This window comes from Cucumis sativus, unplaced genomic scaffold, assembly GCF_000004075.3.
Source record: "Cucumis sativus cultivar 9930 unplaced genomic scaffold, Cucumber_9930_V3 scaffold58, whole genome shotgun sequence".
In the NCBI taxonomy this organism is placed as follows: domain Eukaryota; kingdom Viridiplantae; phylum Streptophyta; class Magnoliopsida; order Cucurbitales; family Cucurbitaceae; genus Cucumis; species Cucumis sativus.
In genome coordinates, this window is record NW_022279555.1 from 10,041 (window position 1) to 28,513 (window position 18,473).

The 18,473-nt window shown below is 36.7% G+C and overlaps 2 protein-coding genes across 24 annotated transcripts in view; both read left to right on the top strand.

The window, feature by feature from the left end:
* The first annotated feature begins 10,763 nt into the window (after positions 1-10,763).
* LOC116406039 (U11/U12 small nuclear ribonucleoprotein 31 kDa protein-like) lies at positions 10,764-11,634 on the top strand. The gene has a single exon (XM_031889762.1). The coding sequence runs from the start codon at positions 10,812-10,814 to the stop codon at positions 11,595-11,597; it is 786 nt and encodes a 261-aa protein (XP_031745622.1). The 5' UTR covers positions 10,764-10,811; the 3' UTR covers positions 11,598-11,634.
* The window catches only part of LOC116406038 (NAD-dependent malic enzyme 59 kDa isoform, mitochondrial-like), a 37,741-nt gene continuing 30,853 nt past the window's right edge, over positions 11,586-18,473 (top strand). For 4 of the 23 annotated variants that reach the window (XM_031889752.1, XM_031889749.1, XM_031889753.1 and 1 more), the window contains exons 1-9: positions 11,731-11,802; positions 14,072-14,168; positions 14,244-14,333; positions 14,420-14,562; positions 15,170-15,304; positions 15,451-15,511; positions 16,040-16,132; positions 16,875-17,014; positions 17,106-17,189. Coding sequence is in view for 10 of the 23 variants with exons in the window: in XM_031889751.1 (XP_031745611.1) it covers positions 15,215-15,304; positions 16,040-16,132; positions 16,853-17,014; positions 17,106-17,189; positions 17,269-17,375; positions 17,622-17,715 (630 nt within the window). In the remaining 13 variants the exon portion in view is untranslated. Of the gene's footprint in view, positions 11,632-11,730; positions 11,803-14,071; positions 14,169-14,243; positions 14,334-14,419; positions 14,563-15,169; positions 15,305-15,450; positions 15,512-16,039; positions 16,133-16,852; positions 17,015-17,105; positions 17,190-17,268; positions 17,376-17,621; positions 17,727-18,473 lie in introns of those variants that run through there. The other 19 variants (XM_031889735.1, XM_031889739.1, XM_031889737.1 and 16 more) reach the window with 14 other exon arrangements.

The window sequence follows — 18,473 nt, forward strand, 5'->3', positions numbered from 1 at the left end:
TTTGAAGAAGAAACGTTGGCCATAGCAACCAGTCTAAAGGATGGGAGACAATGTTCCCATAGATCAACTTTTGTTAGAGAGATGAACAACGACGTTGCCAGCCAGTTCGGTACTCGGCCGAATATGAGTTCGAATCAAGTAAGGAGACGAAGAGTCGTGCTCAAACTTGATTTTGGGTCAGAACGTAAGAGAAGCAATCATGAGGATCTCCAACATGTGTCGGCTCGTACACAAGCCTGTATGTTGGAATTTTTTGTCCTAAAACTCGTAGTTTGTAAATCATATTCTGTTCAATAAAGTTGTTTATTGAGAAATTAAATATTATAATCTTAAATCCAATAAATCAAGTTCCAAGGCTATTTTTGAATAAACTTGAACTTTATGTGTAAACATAAACGTGGATCAAGTTCGAGTATATAGCCTAAATAGTCTATAGTATATGAAATAAAGGTTGGGCGCCTTATTTAGAGAAACTATGGATGCGGCCCACTTTGTAGTACAAACGAGGTGATCCTAATCGTTCATGTAGAGACATGAAAGTGGGGGCATCCTATGTAAAATGTTTACATAAGACTGAACCATGAATTAGTCTTTTTTACGTTATAACACCGTTTACTGTTTAAAACTGACTATCTCAATTATTGATGACCTAGGTAACTTAGTCTTAATCCTGAGTTAACTATGAACTCCTGTTCACAAGAGATTATCCTTAGATCTGCATAAGTGAGGGCAGCTCATCAGCGTTGGCCCAATAAGCCTCCCATTTCAGAGGTAAGATCGGGTGGATAGCTGGGAACATAGGGTACAAGATGGAATTCACTTCCTACCCGCTTTAGGGTTAATAGATAGGTTGTTCTCTTAAACACTGAATCCAAGTCTTGAACAAGGGGCCCCACCCTCTCATTGGCCCGAGAGGGATTAAGTTTATAGGATTGAACCTTAAACCAATTGTTCAATAGTGGATTAGTGGGACTTAAGGAACAAGATGTAATCTTGGGGGTAAAACGGTATTTTGACCCAGCCAAGGTTACGAGCAACCTGTGAAGGATTAACTTACTGATTATGGTTTTATCAAATGGACACAAATATATCTATAGTGAGGGGAGTGCAACTACGGGACTTTAGTGGAATGACCCGTTAGTTAACGAATGTTGATTAAACTCGGTTTAAAAGAGTTTAGCTAGTTAATCTTGAATCGTTGGAGCCCATGATCTATAGGTCCATTAGGTTCCTCTGCTAGCTCATATGGATTAAACTTAGAACAGTGTGATGAAATAAGTCGAATTGTTCGAATTGGGAGAAGAAAGGGAAACCGACAAATATAGTGATATAGTCGTCGGTCTTCTAATTAGAAATAGAGCTTTATGTTTTACATACTATAAGTATGAATGCGGATTCATACTAAGAAGCTCGGAATTGATAGAATTGATCAAAAATAGTAAAAAGTCAAAATGTTGACTTTTGACTTTGAAAAGTCAAACTTTGACCGGCCTTATATTCAAATGTGATTTGAATTTTGGAAAAATGAATGCGGATTCATGCTCGAGAGGTTGGAATTAGTCAAGACGGACAAAATGGTAAAAAGTCAAAATATTGACTTTTGACTAAGAAAAGTCAAAGTTTGACTTTTGACTAGAAATATCTAATGACCATTTTACCCTTGGACTAAGTTAGTGGGAAAATCCAATATTTTGTTGGATAATCCCACTAACTCTTAGTGGGATATGTGGCTATATGAGATATAGACACCTAGCCCACTAAGTTCCACTAATTGTTAGTGGAACATTAGGTGTTGAGATTTGGCAAATGAATTGCACGCATTTTTTCATGTAATTAGGTTATAAATAGAGGTGTTTTCAAATGTTGAAAAAACTTTTGCCTCTTTTATCATTTTCATCATCTCAACAAAAGAAAAAAAGAAAGCTTCCAATCTCATTTTATCTCCATTACTTTCTACACCAAAATTGGGTCCCACAACCCGGTTCTTTGTCTAGAGGATAGCAGTTGAGTACTAGTGGTGGTCTCGGTTAGAATTGGTAAGAAGATATCAAAACCTTTTGAAAGCTTCAAAGGTAATATTTCTTAAAACCCTAATTTGATTAGTTTATGGTTACATGTTAATTGTGGCAATTAGGGTAGAAATTCGATTCTTTTTCCGCTGTGCATGACTTAGTTCTATCATGTGGTATCAGAGCATGCTTCATTTTTACCCAATTGCATGTGGTGGGTTCATATTTATTAGATAAATTTTGGTTTGAACTAAAATGGATATATTATGATTTTGGCTCTAGATTAAGTGTTTTTGTTCTAATTATTGTAATTAGCCTTGTTAATGGCTTATTTTTATTGTTGCAAAGTGTTTGTAATTTTTAAAAAAATAAAAAAAAGTCATTAGAGTTGAAGTTAGGCTGTAACTGGTTCAACCGGGTGAGAGAATTGAAAAAAAATGAAGAAAAGAAGGTCACAGACCCGAAAACCCGCCTTGACCCGCTTCGCGACTCGCACGCGCCCGCGCGCGCCGCATGCCCCGCGCCCTCCTAGTCCGCACGCGCTCGCATGCGCCCGCGCGCCTCTGCCCGCGCGCCCTCCTGCGCCCGCGCGCGCCGCATGCGCCCGTGCGCGCCGCTTGTGCCCGCATGCGTCTGCGCGCCCGCATGCGCCCGCGCACCCGCCTGCGTCTCCGCGCCTGCCTTCGCCCGACCCGTGTGCGCCTGGGCCGGTTCAAGCGGTTTCGGTTGGTTTTTCAGCCGGTTCAAAGTTTTTGGGAGTGGTTCTGTACTACACCAAAGTAATTATGTAATAATTTAGTACTTAGCTTAATTTAGGAGCCAAAAATCAGTCCATTTTAGGGTGTTTTTTTTTATTTATGCATGTGATGTATGATTAAATTACTTTAAATTTGTATGTGCATTTGAATGTCATATAGATTTAGAATCCCACCATAGGTTAACATGTTCATGCATTAAAATGTATGATATAAAGGTTATATTGTATTGTATGCATGTTAATTGATTAATATGGAAATTAAAATCCCACCATAGGTGTTTGCTTTTCATTCTAGGTCATAAAGCTTGGGTGTGACGTTTCGGCATTTTCATATGCAAGCCTGCCAGAGCTGAAAATGTTCAAAATGTATTATAGGGGAGGCATACCAGTTGAATCCCCGCTCGAGCATTAGTTGTACTCTTTGCAAGCAACCCTTTTCGTGGCACGCGTGCGGGGCCTGTGAGCTGTCCTCGAGAGGTGCCTGCCAATGTCGTGGGCATATGTCCTGGTCACCCTTGGGCTGTCTCGGGACCACGTTGGGCTACTCCTGGGCCATGCTAAAGGAGTCGTGGCACGTATTGGCGCAATTTTGCGGGTGATTTTTGGGGTCAAAGCTTCACATGTGACATCAGGCTTACTTCTTTTCATTTCTTTCTTTTTTCTTCTTCTTTCTTTTTCCCGTTTTAAATTTTATCTCTAAACCAAACTCCAACTAACTCTAATTTATGTTTAGGAACTTGTAATTTTGGAGTACAATATAAGTATAATTGTTTGTGTTATATTGTTTTTTTTATTATTATTACTATTAAAAATAGCCAAATTAATTAAAATATTTATAAGGTATTTTAAAATTTGATATTCGATAGATCGATCAATGTCACTAAACATATAAGGGCTTATCAATATCTATTATTAATATAATCTAGTAAATATTTTGTCGAATTTATTATTTGTGACAGTTTTTTTCTATTCTTTTTTACATATATTCAATATATAAAATATCAATTTTTTGAAAATTTCATATAGGATTATTAACAAGTTTAACAAATAGATAAAATGATTTTCAACATTATTCTAATACTATGCTTTAAATTATGTAAGAGATAAATCTCTATAAATCATAGATGAATTATTTTAGAATGGAAAACAATACAAAAATGTGAGTGTTGAGCAAGAAATTTTGACCAATTAAATTACGTCACATCATCACAGTAAATAATGATGATTATACTTTTGTTTGAGTTTGGATAATTAAGTTACTCAACCCAACCCAATTCAGATCCAACAAAACAAATGGGCTCAAGCCCAAGTCCAAGAATCAAATGGGCCCAAGTCCAAACTCATCTCGCAAATGGGCTCAAATCCAAGCCCAACAAGCAAATGCCTCAAGTTCAAGCCCAGTAAGCAAATGACCCCAAGTTCACCTAAAGCCCATGAAATGTCTATAAATAGAGACCACTGTCATTCATTTTAAAAGGGGTCTTTGGTTGAAAGAAGAATTGAAGCTCTGAAGAATTGAAGATTCAAACTTCTACAAGCTCTCAAGACGTGCAAGTTCGTATCAACTTCGAGATCAACAACTTCTGAAAGATTGAAGACTTGGAAAATTAAACTTTTCTTGGATTCCAGAAGATCGAAGTTCAAATCAACGTGCAACTACAACATCCTGAAGATCGAAAATCAAAAAGTTCTAAGTTTTAACTTGTATTCGAGAAAAAACATCAAAAGAGTAAATACTAGAGGTTGTATTCACAATATTCTTTAATATATAAAGTTCAACTCCACGAAATACATTTCTTCAAAATCTCGTGTGAACAGTTTGACACGTCCAGTGAGACAATCTCTACCTTTCATCTCTTTCTCTTTTGAAGAACATCTAAAGAAATCATGTCGATTGACGAACAAATGACATCGGCAAGCAGCCAAATACTCACAGCCGCTCAAGGGAGACTCAATCATCTGAGGAAATGCCATCCTTTGAGGCCGCAAAGAACATTTGGGAGCAACTGTCCAAGCCACCAAAAGGTGGAATTATAGTCGAAGAAAATCCTGTGATTGACGAACAAATTTCCTCCTATGAACGCTCGAATGAGAAGATGCCTCATCCAAATATCATGTCGATTATGGTGACTGACGTGGATACAAGTGAAGACAGAATGACTGAGCTTAAAAAGAAGATCAACAGGCTCATGAAGGTCGTTGAAGAAAAGGATAATGAGATTGCATCTCTCAAGAATCACATCGAACGTCATGATGCTGCTAAATCAAGTCATACACATACTATCAAAAATACTGACAAAAGGAAGACAATTATGCAAGAAAGTCAACCACAAAATTCAACCTCAATTGCATCAATATCTATTCAGCAGTTGCAGGAGATGATTGCAAACTCCATCAAAACTCAATATGATGGACTTGCTCAAACTCTCTCTCTATATTCCAAACCATATACGAAGAGGATCGACAATCTCATAATGCCGAATGGATACCAACCACCCAAGTTCCAACAGTTTGATGGAAAGGGTAACCCAAGACAACACGTTGCTCACTTCATTGAAACATGTGAAACTCCTAGTACGAGAGGAGATTTGTTGATAAAGCAGTTCGTTCGAACTCTGAAAGGAAACGCCTTCAAATGGTACATCGACCTGGAACATGAATCCATTGATAGTTGGGAGTAACTTGAGGGGGACTTTCTCAATCGCTTTTACAGCACCCAGCGTATCGTCAGCATGATGGAGTTGACAAATAGCAAATAGCGAAAGAGGGAGCCAGTCATCAACTACATAAACCGATGGAGAGCTCTAAGCCTGGATTGCAAAGACAAGCTCATAGAAATGTCTGTAGTCGAGATGTGCACCCAAGGCATGCATTGGGAACTTCTCTATATTTTGCAGGGGATAAAACCACGCACGTTTGAAGAGTTGGCGACTCGTGCCCATGATATGGAACTAAGTATCACTCGTAGAGGAGCAAAAGATTTTTTGGTTCAAAAAATGAGGAGTGACAAGAATTAAATTGATGACACTAAAAAGATTACAGATAGTGTCATAAATGAGTCTATGGTTGTTCATGCAACCCCTTTGAAATCTTTCTCTAAAAGAAAAGAAACAAAATTTGAAGGAAAGCATGATAGAGAGGAAAAGCGACGCCCTTAAAGAAAGACAAGAAAAATTTTATCCATTTCCTGACTCTGATGTTGCAGACATGTTAGAGCAGCTGTTAGAGAAGCAACTTATTCAACTGCCAGAATGCAAACGACCGAAACAAGCAGAGAAAGTAGATGATCCTAACTACTGCAAGTACCATCGGGTCATTAGTCATCCTGTTGGAAAGTGTTTCGTGTTGAAGGAGCTGATTATAAAGTTGGCTCGTGAAAAGAAGATCGAGTTAGATATGGATGAAGTAGCTCAGACAAATCATGTTGCAATTGAGATGACTTCAAGTGTTCCGCCATCAACACACCTTTATGATTAATGGAAAAACTTGGTCCAGTTTGGGACTTTTGAACCTGTACATGTTCGATTCCAACAAAGGATCGTGACAAAGAAATCTCAAAACAAAGAAAAGCCTATTGAAGATGATTGCGAAGGATGGATAGTCATGACTCGTAAAAAGGGGAGACAATCAATTTTCGTACAAACGAAGTCGCACTTCCATCAGAAGCATGGAAAAGGAAGCAACTCTCGTAAAAATGAGAAAAGAAATAAGATGTGGAAGTCTAAGCCTATCAAAGGAAAAGACGAGGACTTCATCCGACATCGACGGTCGATAATTTTGAAAGAATTTCTCCCAAGAAGCTTCCTTGATGATCATCCAAAGAAAGTATTAGAAGTCCTTGCATGTCATGTTGTCAGTATAACAGAAGTCGACAACAATTATGCATCTTCTGAAGAAATCGACAATTCAAATGAAATTAAGCAAAGGACTTTTGTCTTTGATCGTATCAAGCCTTCAATTACTCAATCTTCAATTTTTCAAAGATTGAGTATGACCATGAAAGAAGAAGAAAACCAATGTTTAACATCTACTTCCACTCAAACTTTAGCTTTCAAAAGGCTAAGTATCTCCACATCAAAGAAATATCAACCTTCAACATCTGTTTTTGATAGACTAAAATGACAAGTGATCAACATGAAAAAGAGATGAAAACTTTGAAGGTAAAATCACTTCATGAAGAAAATAATGGCGAGAAGATACGCAGTTGTGTCTCATCACGCATGAAGAGGAAGTTATTTGTTGACATTAAACACAGAAGGTCCCTTGATCGTGAAGCCAAAAATTATTATATTCACCAATTCTACAAATGAAGAAGGTGAACAAATTTTTTACGAAAATATTTGTTAAAGTGTGTAAAGCTCCTTATCGCAAGAGCCTAAATTGCATGATGCTCTTAGTCCACAAGAGCTTAAAAGGTGAATGACAAAAAAAAAAAAAAAAAAAAACAGCAACTCAATTGAACTACGTTATGACTTGATCTCTGTGTTATAAAAAGGATACGTAGGCAGCTTAAAGTTTACTTTAAGTTCAGTCGCACGAAAAAAAAAATTATGCTTCATCGTGATGATGTAATCTCAATAGAAAATGAAATTCATGAGCAGTTACAACAGAAAAGAAATGGGACAAATGGGGCAAAGTCAAAGTAGCGAGCTCTACCTTTTCTCGCAAGTGTTGCAGCTGAAAAGATATTTCATCTTCATCTTCTCTCAAGTGTTGCAGCTGAAAGGATCTTTATCTTCACCTTCTCCATGTGTTGCAGCCGAGAGGATTCATCTTCACCTTCTCCATGTGTTGCAGTCGAAGGATTTATCTTCATCTTCTCCATGTGTTGCAGCCGAGAGGATTCATCTTCATCTTTTCCATGTGTTGCAGCCGAGAGGATTCCTCTTCTCCCACGTATTACAGCCGAGAGGATTCATTTTCATCTTCTCCCACGTGTTATAGTCAAAAGGATTCATCTTCATCTTCATCTTCTCTCCACGTGCTGTAGCCAAAAGGATTCATCATCATCTTCTTCCACGTGTTGCAGACGAGAAGATCATCATTTTCATCTCCTAGGTGTTGCAGTCGTTATCATCTGCATCCCCGATGTGTTGCAACCGTCATCATCTACATCTCTGATGTGTCACTGCCGACATCATCTGCATCTTCGATATGTCGCTGTTGTCACCATCTGCATCTTCGACGTGTCGCAACCGTTACCATCTGCATCTTCGACGTGTCGCAGTCGTCAGAATCTCCATCTGCATGTGTTGCAGTCATCATCATCTGCATCTCTGATGTGTTGCAACCGTCATCATCTGCATCTTCAATGTGTTGCAGGCGTCATCATCTGTATCTTCGATGTGGCTGTCACCATCAGAATCTTCGACGACGTGTCGCAGCCGTTAGAATCTTCATCTCCATGTATTGCAGTCATCACCATCTGCATCTTTGATGTGTTGCAGTTGTCATCATCTGCATCTTCGATGTGGCCGTCATTATCTTCGATGTGTCGCAGCCGTCACCATCTACATTTTCGATGTGTCGCAGCCATCAGAATCTCCATCTCCATGTGTTACAGCCATCATCATCTGCATCTTCGATGTGGTCGTCATCATCTTTGATGTGCCGCAGTCGTCACCATCTGCATCTTCGACGTGTCGCAGTCATCAAAATCTCCATCTCCATCTTCGATGTACGAATCTTCATCTCCATCTTCGTCTTCCATGTGCTCCAGTTGGTCGAATCTCCATCTCCATTTTCGTCTTCGATGTGTCGCAGTCGATTGGATCTCCATCTTCGATGTGTTGCAGCCGATCGGATCTCCATCTCCATCTTCGATATGTGGATCTTCATCTCCATCTCGGTCTTTCATGTGCTGCAGTCGGTCGAATCTCCATCTCCATTTCTGTCTTTGATGTGCCGCAGTCGATTGGATCTATATTTACATTTTTGTCTTCGATGTGTTGCAGTCGATCAGATCTCCATCTCCATTTTCGTCTTCGATGTGTCGCAGCCGATCGGATCTCCATCTCTATTTTCGTCTTCGATGTGTTACAGCCGATCGGATCTCCATCTCCATTTTTGTCTTCGATCAAGCTTGGTGTGCTCCACCATATAAATTGACCAAACTTCGTATAACATTTTAATCACACTTATGTCCAAATGCATAGTATGATTAAATTGACATATTAACTAGAACCAAATCCAAGAACAAATTCACTTATTTCAGCTTATCGTTTTCGAGATTCACCCATCATATAAACGTGCACAAATCTCTAAAAGGAGACATTTGTTGAGCAAGAAATTTTGACCAATTAAATTACGCCACATCATCACAATAAATATGATGATGATTATACTTTTGTTTGAGTTTGGATAATTAAGTTTACTCAACCCAACTCAATTCATATCCAACAAAAAAATGGGCTCAAGCCCAAGTCGAATAAGCAGATGGGCCCAAGTTCAAACTCAACTCACAAATGGGCTCAAGTCCAAGCCCAACAATCAAATGGGCCCAAGTCCAAGTCTAGCAAGCAAATGAGCCCAAGTTCACCTAAAGCCCATGAAATTTCTCTATAAATAGAGACCATTGCCATTCATTTTAAAAGGGGTCTTTGGTTGAATAAAGAATTGAACCTCTGAAGTACTGAAGAATTGAAGATTCAAACTTCTACAAGCTCTCAAGACGTCAAAATTCATATCAACCTGGAGATCAACAACTTCTGAAAGTTGGAAGATTAAACTTTCCTTGGATTCCATAAGATCGAAGTTCAAATCAACTTGCAACTACAATATCCTAAAGATCGAAGATCAAAAAGTTATAAGTTTTAACTTGTATTCGAGAGAAAGCATCAAAGGAGTAAATACTAGAGGTTGTATGCACAATATTCATCAATATATAAAGTTCAATTCCACGAAATACATTTATTCGAAATCTCGTGTGAACAGTGAGAATATGGTTAACCAAGTTTAAATATATAATGCAACAATACAAACGTAGTGACCATAATCACAAAATTTAAACCGAACTCAAACAACACATGAACATAAAATAAAAAGCAACGTACCAACATTGTTTACTATCGAATAATAGTCCAAATCAAATCATGGATTGGTCAAACATTATCTTTAGGAGAATATTACAAAGAAAAAAAAGTATGAAAAAGTGCATTTTATAAAATATTATTATAACTAAACTAAAAGTATTTTCTTGAATAACCTAAAAAAACTCATTTTTGTTTAACATTTTTTCTAAAAACTTCTTAAAATAAAAACACAATCGTGTTTTAAAATATATATTTTAAAAAATATTTATACGTACAAATTTCTTTTGTTTGTTATATATACTAAAAAATATTTTTATAAAAAATCTTCAAGACTAATCGATGACAACCGTCGTCGAAGTTGATTATCGGAAGTTCGTCGATGGAGTCTCTAGAGATGATGGTGGGAGATTGGCCGACCATGATCATTGAAGATTAGCCTAAACCCAAAAGATAAAAATAATTTTTTTGTAATAAAAGTAAACTAACATTTGACTGAACAATTTTCTCTATTCCTTTTGACTTCTTTTGGATTTTTTTTCTTTTTCAAAATAAGAATGGTCACTTTGATTCTCAATTTTGTCGGATTATAATAATTTATACTCAAACACATATTATAATAACTCGTACTATAATAATTTAAACATAAACACAAATTATAATAACTAATATTATAATATTATGTACCCTAAACACGACTATAACAACTTAAACTATAATACTATGCACCAAACTTCTCCTAAAAGAATTTGTTTATATGAATATGATGTCTCTCTAAAGATGAAGAAACAATTTATTTATAGAGAGTGATATTGCAAAAAGTTAGTGAAACTTAGGACTGAACATTGACTTTAAAAAAATCAATTCAAACAATCGAAATTAACCAAATCTATTTATTATTTAATATTAAATAAAACAAACCGCTCATAGTAATCGTTCCTAGATTTGGTCGATTTCCTAAACCTTAAGTGTATATTTTCATTCTATAGGTTTTGTTTACAGCACTCGGGTGAAAAAATGGCGCCCAAGGGAAAGAAAACCAATAGCCCTACTAGCGACAGCGACGAGGACGAAACCTTCTATTACCGGTATCCCTCCGCCCCCTCTTCTGACCCGTCGCTGCCGTCGTCTTCACAGTCGCACTTCTCATCGCAATCGCACTCACACTCACACTCTTCCACTAAGTCTGGCGGTGGTTCTGGAGGTTTGGTTCCTTCGAAGTCTACTCTCTATGTTTCCAATTTCGACTATTCACTCACTAATTCCGACCTCCACACTCTCTTCTCCAACTTTGGTAAGATCGCTCGTGTTACGGTGTTGAAAGATCGACAGACTCGCAAGTCTCGCGGCGTTGCCTTCGTCCAGTTTATTTCTCAGGACGACGCGGTGAAGGCCGCGAAACAGATGCACGGGAAGATTTTGAATGGCCGTGTTCTTAAGGCTGCTATAGCGACTGATAATGGTCGTGCCGCTGAGTTTATAAGGAAGAGGGTTTATAAGGATAAGAGTAGGTGCTACGAGTGCGGCGCAATTGATGGGCATTTGTCTTATGAATGCCCTAAAAATCAATTGGGGCCAAGGGAGCGACCAGAACCGAAGCGGGTAAGAAGGGGTGGAGTTGGTGCTAGGCACGAGGAGGATTGGGGATCGGATGTTGGAGAAGGGTTTGAGGATGACAATTGGGCCTCGGTGGTGGACGGAGATGCAGACCAGAGACTCCTGACTGGCGGTGAGAACATTGTAGAGAAGAAAAAAGAGAAGAAAGCAAGTTATTTCAGTGACGAGAGCGACGAAGATGATTAACTGAGCCTGTCTCTTTGGGAAGAGTTTGTAAAAGGTGCGTGGTTTTTACTATTGTATTGTTTTTATCTGCCGTTCCATTATATTTTGAACCTCTATTTCTGGTTGATTTTGGTGCATGATTTTTGGGTGGCATTGTTAGATGAGATAAAGCTTACAGAGTTTAGATTTTGGGCTGCCGGGTGCGATAAGTAATAATGAGTTACAGGTATGTAGTCTACACTTCGTGGTAATGTCAGGAGTAGTCAGGATTGGAATACTAACTCTTAACCTATGGCACTTGCTCTCCACCAATAGGTTAGTAATTGAAACTAGAAATGTTATGTTGAATTCAAAGACTCTCTTTGGAGAGCTGAAATGTATGAGTTTAATTACAAATCGGCTCTAAAACGCTGAATCCAACCATTGGTTATTGATTACATTACATTACAATCTCATCCGATGACGGTCTACCGAATACCCAAGGATTTAGGCACCGCTGTTAACAGTATATGAGCACTACACTGGAATTTGGAAGTGGTAATAAATACTCATCTTCCAATGCCTCCTGTTTTCTTTTAAGAGTTAAGGATTTCTGCAGTCAGAGAGTATAAGTTGCTTATTCAATCTCATGAGCATGAGCAATATTTGTATTTTTGTACATTTTGGAATTCCCATATCATGATCTCGGCGTTTAATGCCAAGGGCTTGATTTCCCAATGTGCCAAGACTTGTCCAAAGGATTCTTTGATCAAACATTATTGTTATTATTATTCTTTTTGAGGAGACATTTCTTTTATCAGAAACATATAAATAATTTCATTGATGGGATGAAATTACAAAAGAGCACATATGCTGCGAGAGATTACAAAGATTATTCCATTGTGATATAAGAGAAGTAAGATTGTAATAATGAAAGTGTGGGGTGAATTTACACCAAGTGAAGGTTGTATACAAAAGATGATCGAAAAGTGAGTGAAGTCGGATTCCTTATCTTTGAAAGTACGATGGTGGCATTTGTTTCAGATGAGCCAAAAGAGAACTCTTCACTAAGATTAGATGAAAAGCAAGGGTGGGGAACTCCAGAAAACCCAAGGGACTTGGGAGAAAAATCAATCCAATGACATCAATCGATAATGAGAGTGAAGTCATTACTTAAACCTTTAAAGTGGATACACGTTCACCAATTTTAAGGTTCATACCTTGTGGTTTGGATCAGTGTTAGGTGGTCTGCTCTCTTCTAGTTAGCATCATAGTTCAACATTTTAACCTAATATATTGTAATCCTCTTCTTCCTACTGACTATTTGTCCATTTAGGCACATTTTCTAATAATTTTGCTTTTAGTTTTGTTTGTTTTCTTCTGTTCAAAGACTAGGAAAGAAAAAGTAGTTTTCAAGAACATTTTTATCAATTGTTCAAAGAAGTTTAGTCATAAGTAATTTTCATAAGCATAATTTTGTGAAACAAAATTGTTGCCAAATAGAGGCTTAAGTTTTTTTAGCTTTCAACTTGACTTTGTGATCAATCTCTTCATGTTTGAAAGAAGAAGGCATTTGCCACATTTTAGCGAAGAAGGCATTTGCCACATTTTAGCTTTCTCCCCTTTACCACTTTGTTTTAGTGGAGCTACGTGAGGAAAAGGTGCCATGTCTCTGAACTATTTTGATTTATCATTCATATAATTTCTTACTTCTAAATCTCTGATGTACCGCAAAAAATATTGCTAATATATTTGAATCTATCTATTCTATAACTTATATTCTTGCACTTTCAATGCTTTGATCATAGTCACAAGATGTGTGTGGAAACAACAAAATGCAACCTTAAACATATTGGGTTAAAGAAATATTCGATATCACTGATTTCAACTTTTGATTATCACTGATTCATCTATAATTTTGGCTGGATCCATGATCTTCCTAACTCATAGTAGTATATGTTTATCATAACCAATACGTCTTACTGTCGTTACAACATCTTTGTGGGTTTTTGTTATTGTTTTGCTTTGTTTTAGCTGTTGGTTTATTTGACTAGTGACTTACATGAGATTTAGTCTACCTTGACATTTCTCATAACACGACCCGTCCTTGTCTTCTGAGCTAAGAGGATCAGGCTTAGTCAAGTCTACCGTCACATTTCAATTTAATGATCTATTATGTTTGATTTTTCGTGAATTTGTGTTACTTAATATGATCTATTTTGTTTCTCGCTTATCAAATAATTGGAATCAAGAGGAGATTTGTTTAACATTTGATGAGAATGGTGATGCGTTAAAGATTCGATTTTATTGCCAAGTGTCTTCGTGAGATTATGTCTTTCGGTAGTGTTGAAAGAGCTACTGTTTCTAATTTTGGTTCATTTCTTGTTATGGGAGATTGGTTTAAGATATGGAATAAATGTAGTTCATTTCAGGGTAATGATGTTGCAAAGCTTTTTAATATTCCTTCACACAACCATGGTTCCCTGTATTCAGTCACCTTTATTTTCTTGTGGCAGGCTACATTAAGATATATCAAGGTTGGAGACCAAAGTTGAGAGGCTAAAGTCGGTAGTACAAGTTAAAGATAGGGAGATTGCAACAGTTACACGAATAGTACAATCTCGAGACTTGTCTAAATTCCATGATTTCTCTCTATTTAACATTGAACAAGGAAGTTCTTTTCCACAGGAAGCCAAAGGTAAGGCTGCTTTTAAAGCTCAAATTGACAAGCTACAGTAGGAAAATGTTGAACTCCAGAGAAGGGTTATTGGCAATCAGGTTATGGTAGTTGGATGCTGTGAGATAGATACTAGTTTCTATGTAATAATTTTAGTACTAATGTTGTTTTCTGTTTGTGTGCAAAGCAAGTAAGAACTCAACAAATACATGAGATGAAGAAGAAAGAAAAGGAGTACATCAAATTGCAGGTGAGAACCTACAGGGTATAGGAATACCTACAGGAAAGCTGGATATGTATGTTGCTGCTGCTGGCATAAACCCTCAAAGAGTATGTTTTTCTTAGACAAGCTCAACGCCCTCCCTTCATCCAATGGTTGTTTATCCAACTTGATTTCAATCAGTTGTGGCTATTGTTTTAATTGTTTATAGGATTGCCTGCATTCAGATTGTTTTATCTTCTCATGTTGGGCTACTTCCAAGAAATTTTTTAAGCGAAGGGTGGATAATAGCTCGCTTGTTTAGTCTAAACTTGGGGGATTTCAAATTTTGCCCAAATTTCAAAATTTTTCAAAAGTTTTTCATTACAATAACGAGCATCATAACTTCTTAGATCTTGCATAAAAGGCATGACTGTCAACCCTTGAGCACTAAGCTCGGGTTTGTGACGTGAGATTCTGAATTTTGAGAATAAGCTTATGTCCTTTTTGTTTTTGCTAAGTTTCAACTAATACACTCGGTATTTATCTTTGTGCTTATGTGATAGATTTGTTATGCACTGTAGTGATGTGGGGTGTTTCCTTATTTTCTGCATCTTAACTACCTTATTTCCTGCATTTTAACTATCTTATTTCCTGCATCTTAAATACCTTATTTTCTGCATCTTAAATACCTTATTTTCTGAATCTTAGTTGGTACTGAAATTTGGTTTGTTTCAGTGAAAGAGGCACTATCAGCATTGACATGTACATGTGATTTTAGGCATGAACCAGGAGAGTGAGAGTTTTAGTGTGCCGTGTTTAGAATTTGCCGATATCTTTTTCCCGTTCCAGCAAGTATTCCTGATTGTGGGGGTAACTCTCAAGTCTGCAGTCTTTTCTTCATGAAATTTGTAGATTATCTAAGAATACTAATATCATTTAATGTTGACATTTTTTTAGCAACTTTTCTTAACCCCACTTTTTGAATTTCATTAAGTTTACTCTTGTTTAATTGACAGATTCTTCCAGTAATGCTAGATATTGGTACTAACAACGAGAAGTTACTTAATGATTCTCTTTGTAAGTGAAAGGGAAACCTTCATGTCGTTTATCTCCATATTTTCCATGTAATGTATTGTGCTTATATTGATCTGTTTCTGTTGTCAATGGCGATATATTTGGGTTTTTTGTTGTTGTTGTGGTGGTGGTGGTGAAATATTTTATTTAAGTCTCTAGTTAATATTTATGCTTACTTAACAGAAAATTTGTTGCTTGAGCTTGCTTCATTTGGTTCTTTTACTTGTTTAAGTCCTCCTCTAACTAATTATACATTTCGTCCTTTTACTTGTTTAAGTCCTCCAAAAAGTATTCATTACTTTAATAAATTCCCTCACCAGCATCATCACCTCTTATTCAACAAACTGTTTTTTCCCAAAAGCAAAAAAGGAAAAAAAAAAAAAAGATAAAGACAATCAAGAACAACCATCAACTACATGAAAAAAAAAGAGAAGAAAAAGATAGCTACCGAAAAACATTACTACCCATTTTCATTATCATCATCCTCTACTATGCTTTTCCACCTTCTTCTAACCCATTTTTCCATTGCAGGATTTATTGGAGTTGAGGAGTCCCACAATCTTTATGTTCTGTTTGTTTTTCCATCACTTTTTCAAGGCTGTTCAATTGGAGTTCCATCTTCAGGTAATATTAATGTGTTTGTTTCTAAGATAATTTTGTTAAACACTTGTTTTTGTTGTCCCCATCCACCAGCTGTTTGATGAAATGCCGCATTGAATAATTTTGTGGGTTCTTGGGAAGCGTGTGATCTATGTGTTGTGGAATTTGTATAATTAGTTAGAGTGATTTAGGAAAACTTTTGTATTTGTAGTTGAATAGATAATTCATTCCATATTTAGAGCATGATTAAGAGTTATTTTGAAATTGTTAAAATTACTTCAAAAGATATTTGGATAATTTAAATGACTTTCTATTGTATGTTGATCACGTTTGATAGATCGAAAACTTTTCTTCTTCTCTTCTTCTTCTTTGTTTCTTCCTGCTGCCTATTTGACCTGCAACTTTGAGTGTAGTTGCTTGGCTGTCTAATTGCCACCACTCAAAGTCACTCCTTCGCCTTCTTATCACTCTTAATTTTCTTGACAACAAAGTCAAACTGCTACAGAACAATCGAATTTTCGTTTGATTAATTTTCTATCCACAGGAGGCTTTTGTATGTTGATCACCCTTGTTTTCTTTGAAAAGTTTAAAATTCCATACACGATATATTGGGAAACTTTCACATTCCTCGGGACATTAAAAGCTCAAGAGCATTGATTTTGAGCAAAATAAAAATGAAAATCCCTTTTAATTTCCAGCAACACCATATTTGAAGTTCATTGTATTTTCTTCTTCCAACTACAGGTTGACGTGATTGTCTTGACAGATGGAAGTCGTATTCTTGGCCTCGGTGACCTTGGAGTTCAGGGAATAGGAATACCTAGATTGGAGGGAGAAGAGTATCTATCTATTGTTGATGAATTTATGGAAGTCGTGCATACATGTTGGCCTAAAGCTATTGTTCAGGTTTATTGGTTAAGATATCAAATTTTTAACTGTGTTCACTGCCAGAGTAATCAGTATCGTAATCTCGCAATTTGATTTTGAATGATGCCAGTTTGAGGATTTTCAAATGAAATGGGCTTTTGAAACATTACAACGTTATCGTAAGAGGTTCTGCATGTTCAACGATGACATACAAGTGAGTAGTTCATGTTGTATTCATGCAGTTGATAATTACTTAAAAGGACATTCATTTTCGTTTATTTCATTTCATAAAGGGAACTGCTGGTGTTGCTCTCGCTGGACTATTGGGAAATGTGAGAGCTCAAGGGCAGCCATTGAGTGATTTTGTTAACCAAAAGATAGTAGTGGTAGGGGCTGGAAGGTATTGTCAGCTGTTTAACTTTAACATTTTCTCCAAATAGCAATACTGCTAACTATTTAGGGATCATAAGCCTTGTCCTCTTTGTTGAAACAAAAGTGGTTGTTTGAAAGAGGAATTACTATTACTATTACTATTACTATTACGTGAATATAAGAGAAATGAAAACTTTGGAAACTATAGTTCAATCCTTTTGGTTTAACCTTCATTTGTTTCAACATGCTGTTTTTTCTCCTCTTTCAACTTCAGTGTTGGGCTCGGTGTTCTTAACATGGCTATTCAGGCTGTTTTGAGAATGGTAGGGAACAACGATTCTACTGCAAGAAATCGATTTTTTTTCTAATAGACAAAGATGTAAGAATCTTTTTCAAACTTTCATTTCTCAATTTATGCATCAGTCTGTCCAAGTTTTTCCTTCCATGAGAGTTACTGATTTCAGAAACCAATCGGATGGGGTTTGGAATTTGGGTAGCTTTATTATGGGTTAATTTGTATGACGCAGTTTCGTGTGAAAAGTATGAGGCAGTTGAAGAAGTTAAATGACTTGTGGTGGTAGTAATCAGTGTCAAACTCATGTGGTTTTTAACTTACAAAGAAAGAGGAAAAATATCAACTTAGTCCGATGCAGATTAGGGTTTTAAGTCTTCTATCTAATTGTTTGTGTGATAAATGCAGTTACTTTATCAAAAACAAAGAAGAAAAGGAAGGGACCACAAGATTCTTTAGTATTTTAATTTTATTGCATTACATTATATTCAATCTTCATTTTTCTTGGTTGTGCTGCAAATGGTGTTTCTTCTATTATGGATTTGCATTATACAACATTGCCATATTAAGTCATAAAGTTATGAAAATTAGAAACACACCCTTTGTAGGAGAGAACATGATCCTTCCTTTGAAGTAAATTGAGAGAATTTCCTCTACTGCCTCAATTTTAAGGCTTGAGGTTTGAAGAACAAGGATGAATAATCAACGAAAAAGGAATGAAGAGGTTTCTCGTTTAGGGAAAATAGCGATTTTTCGTTTTTCATACTTCCAAAACGACACAAGTATGAACTTATTGTGTATTAAATTGATCGAGAGGCCTTCCAATTGTTTGTT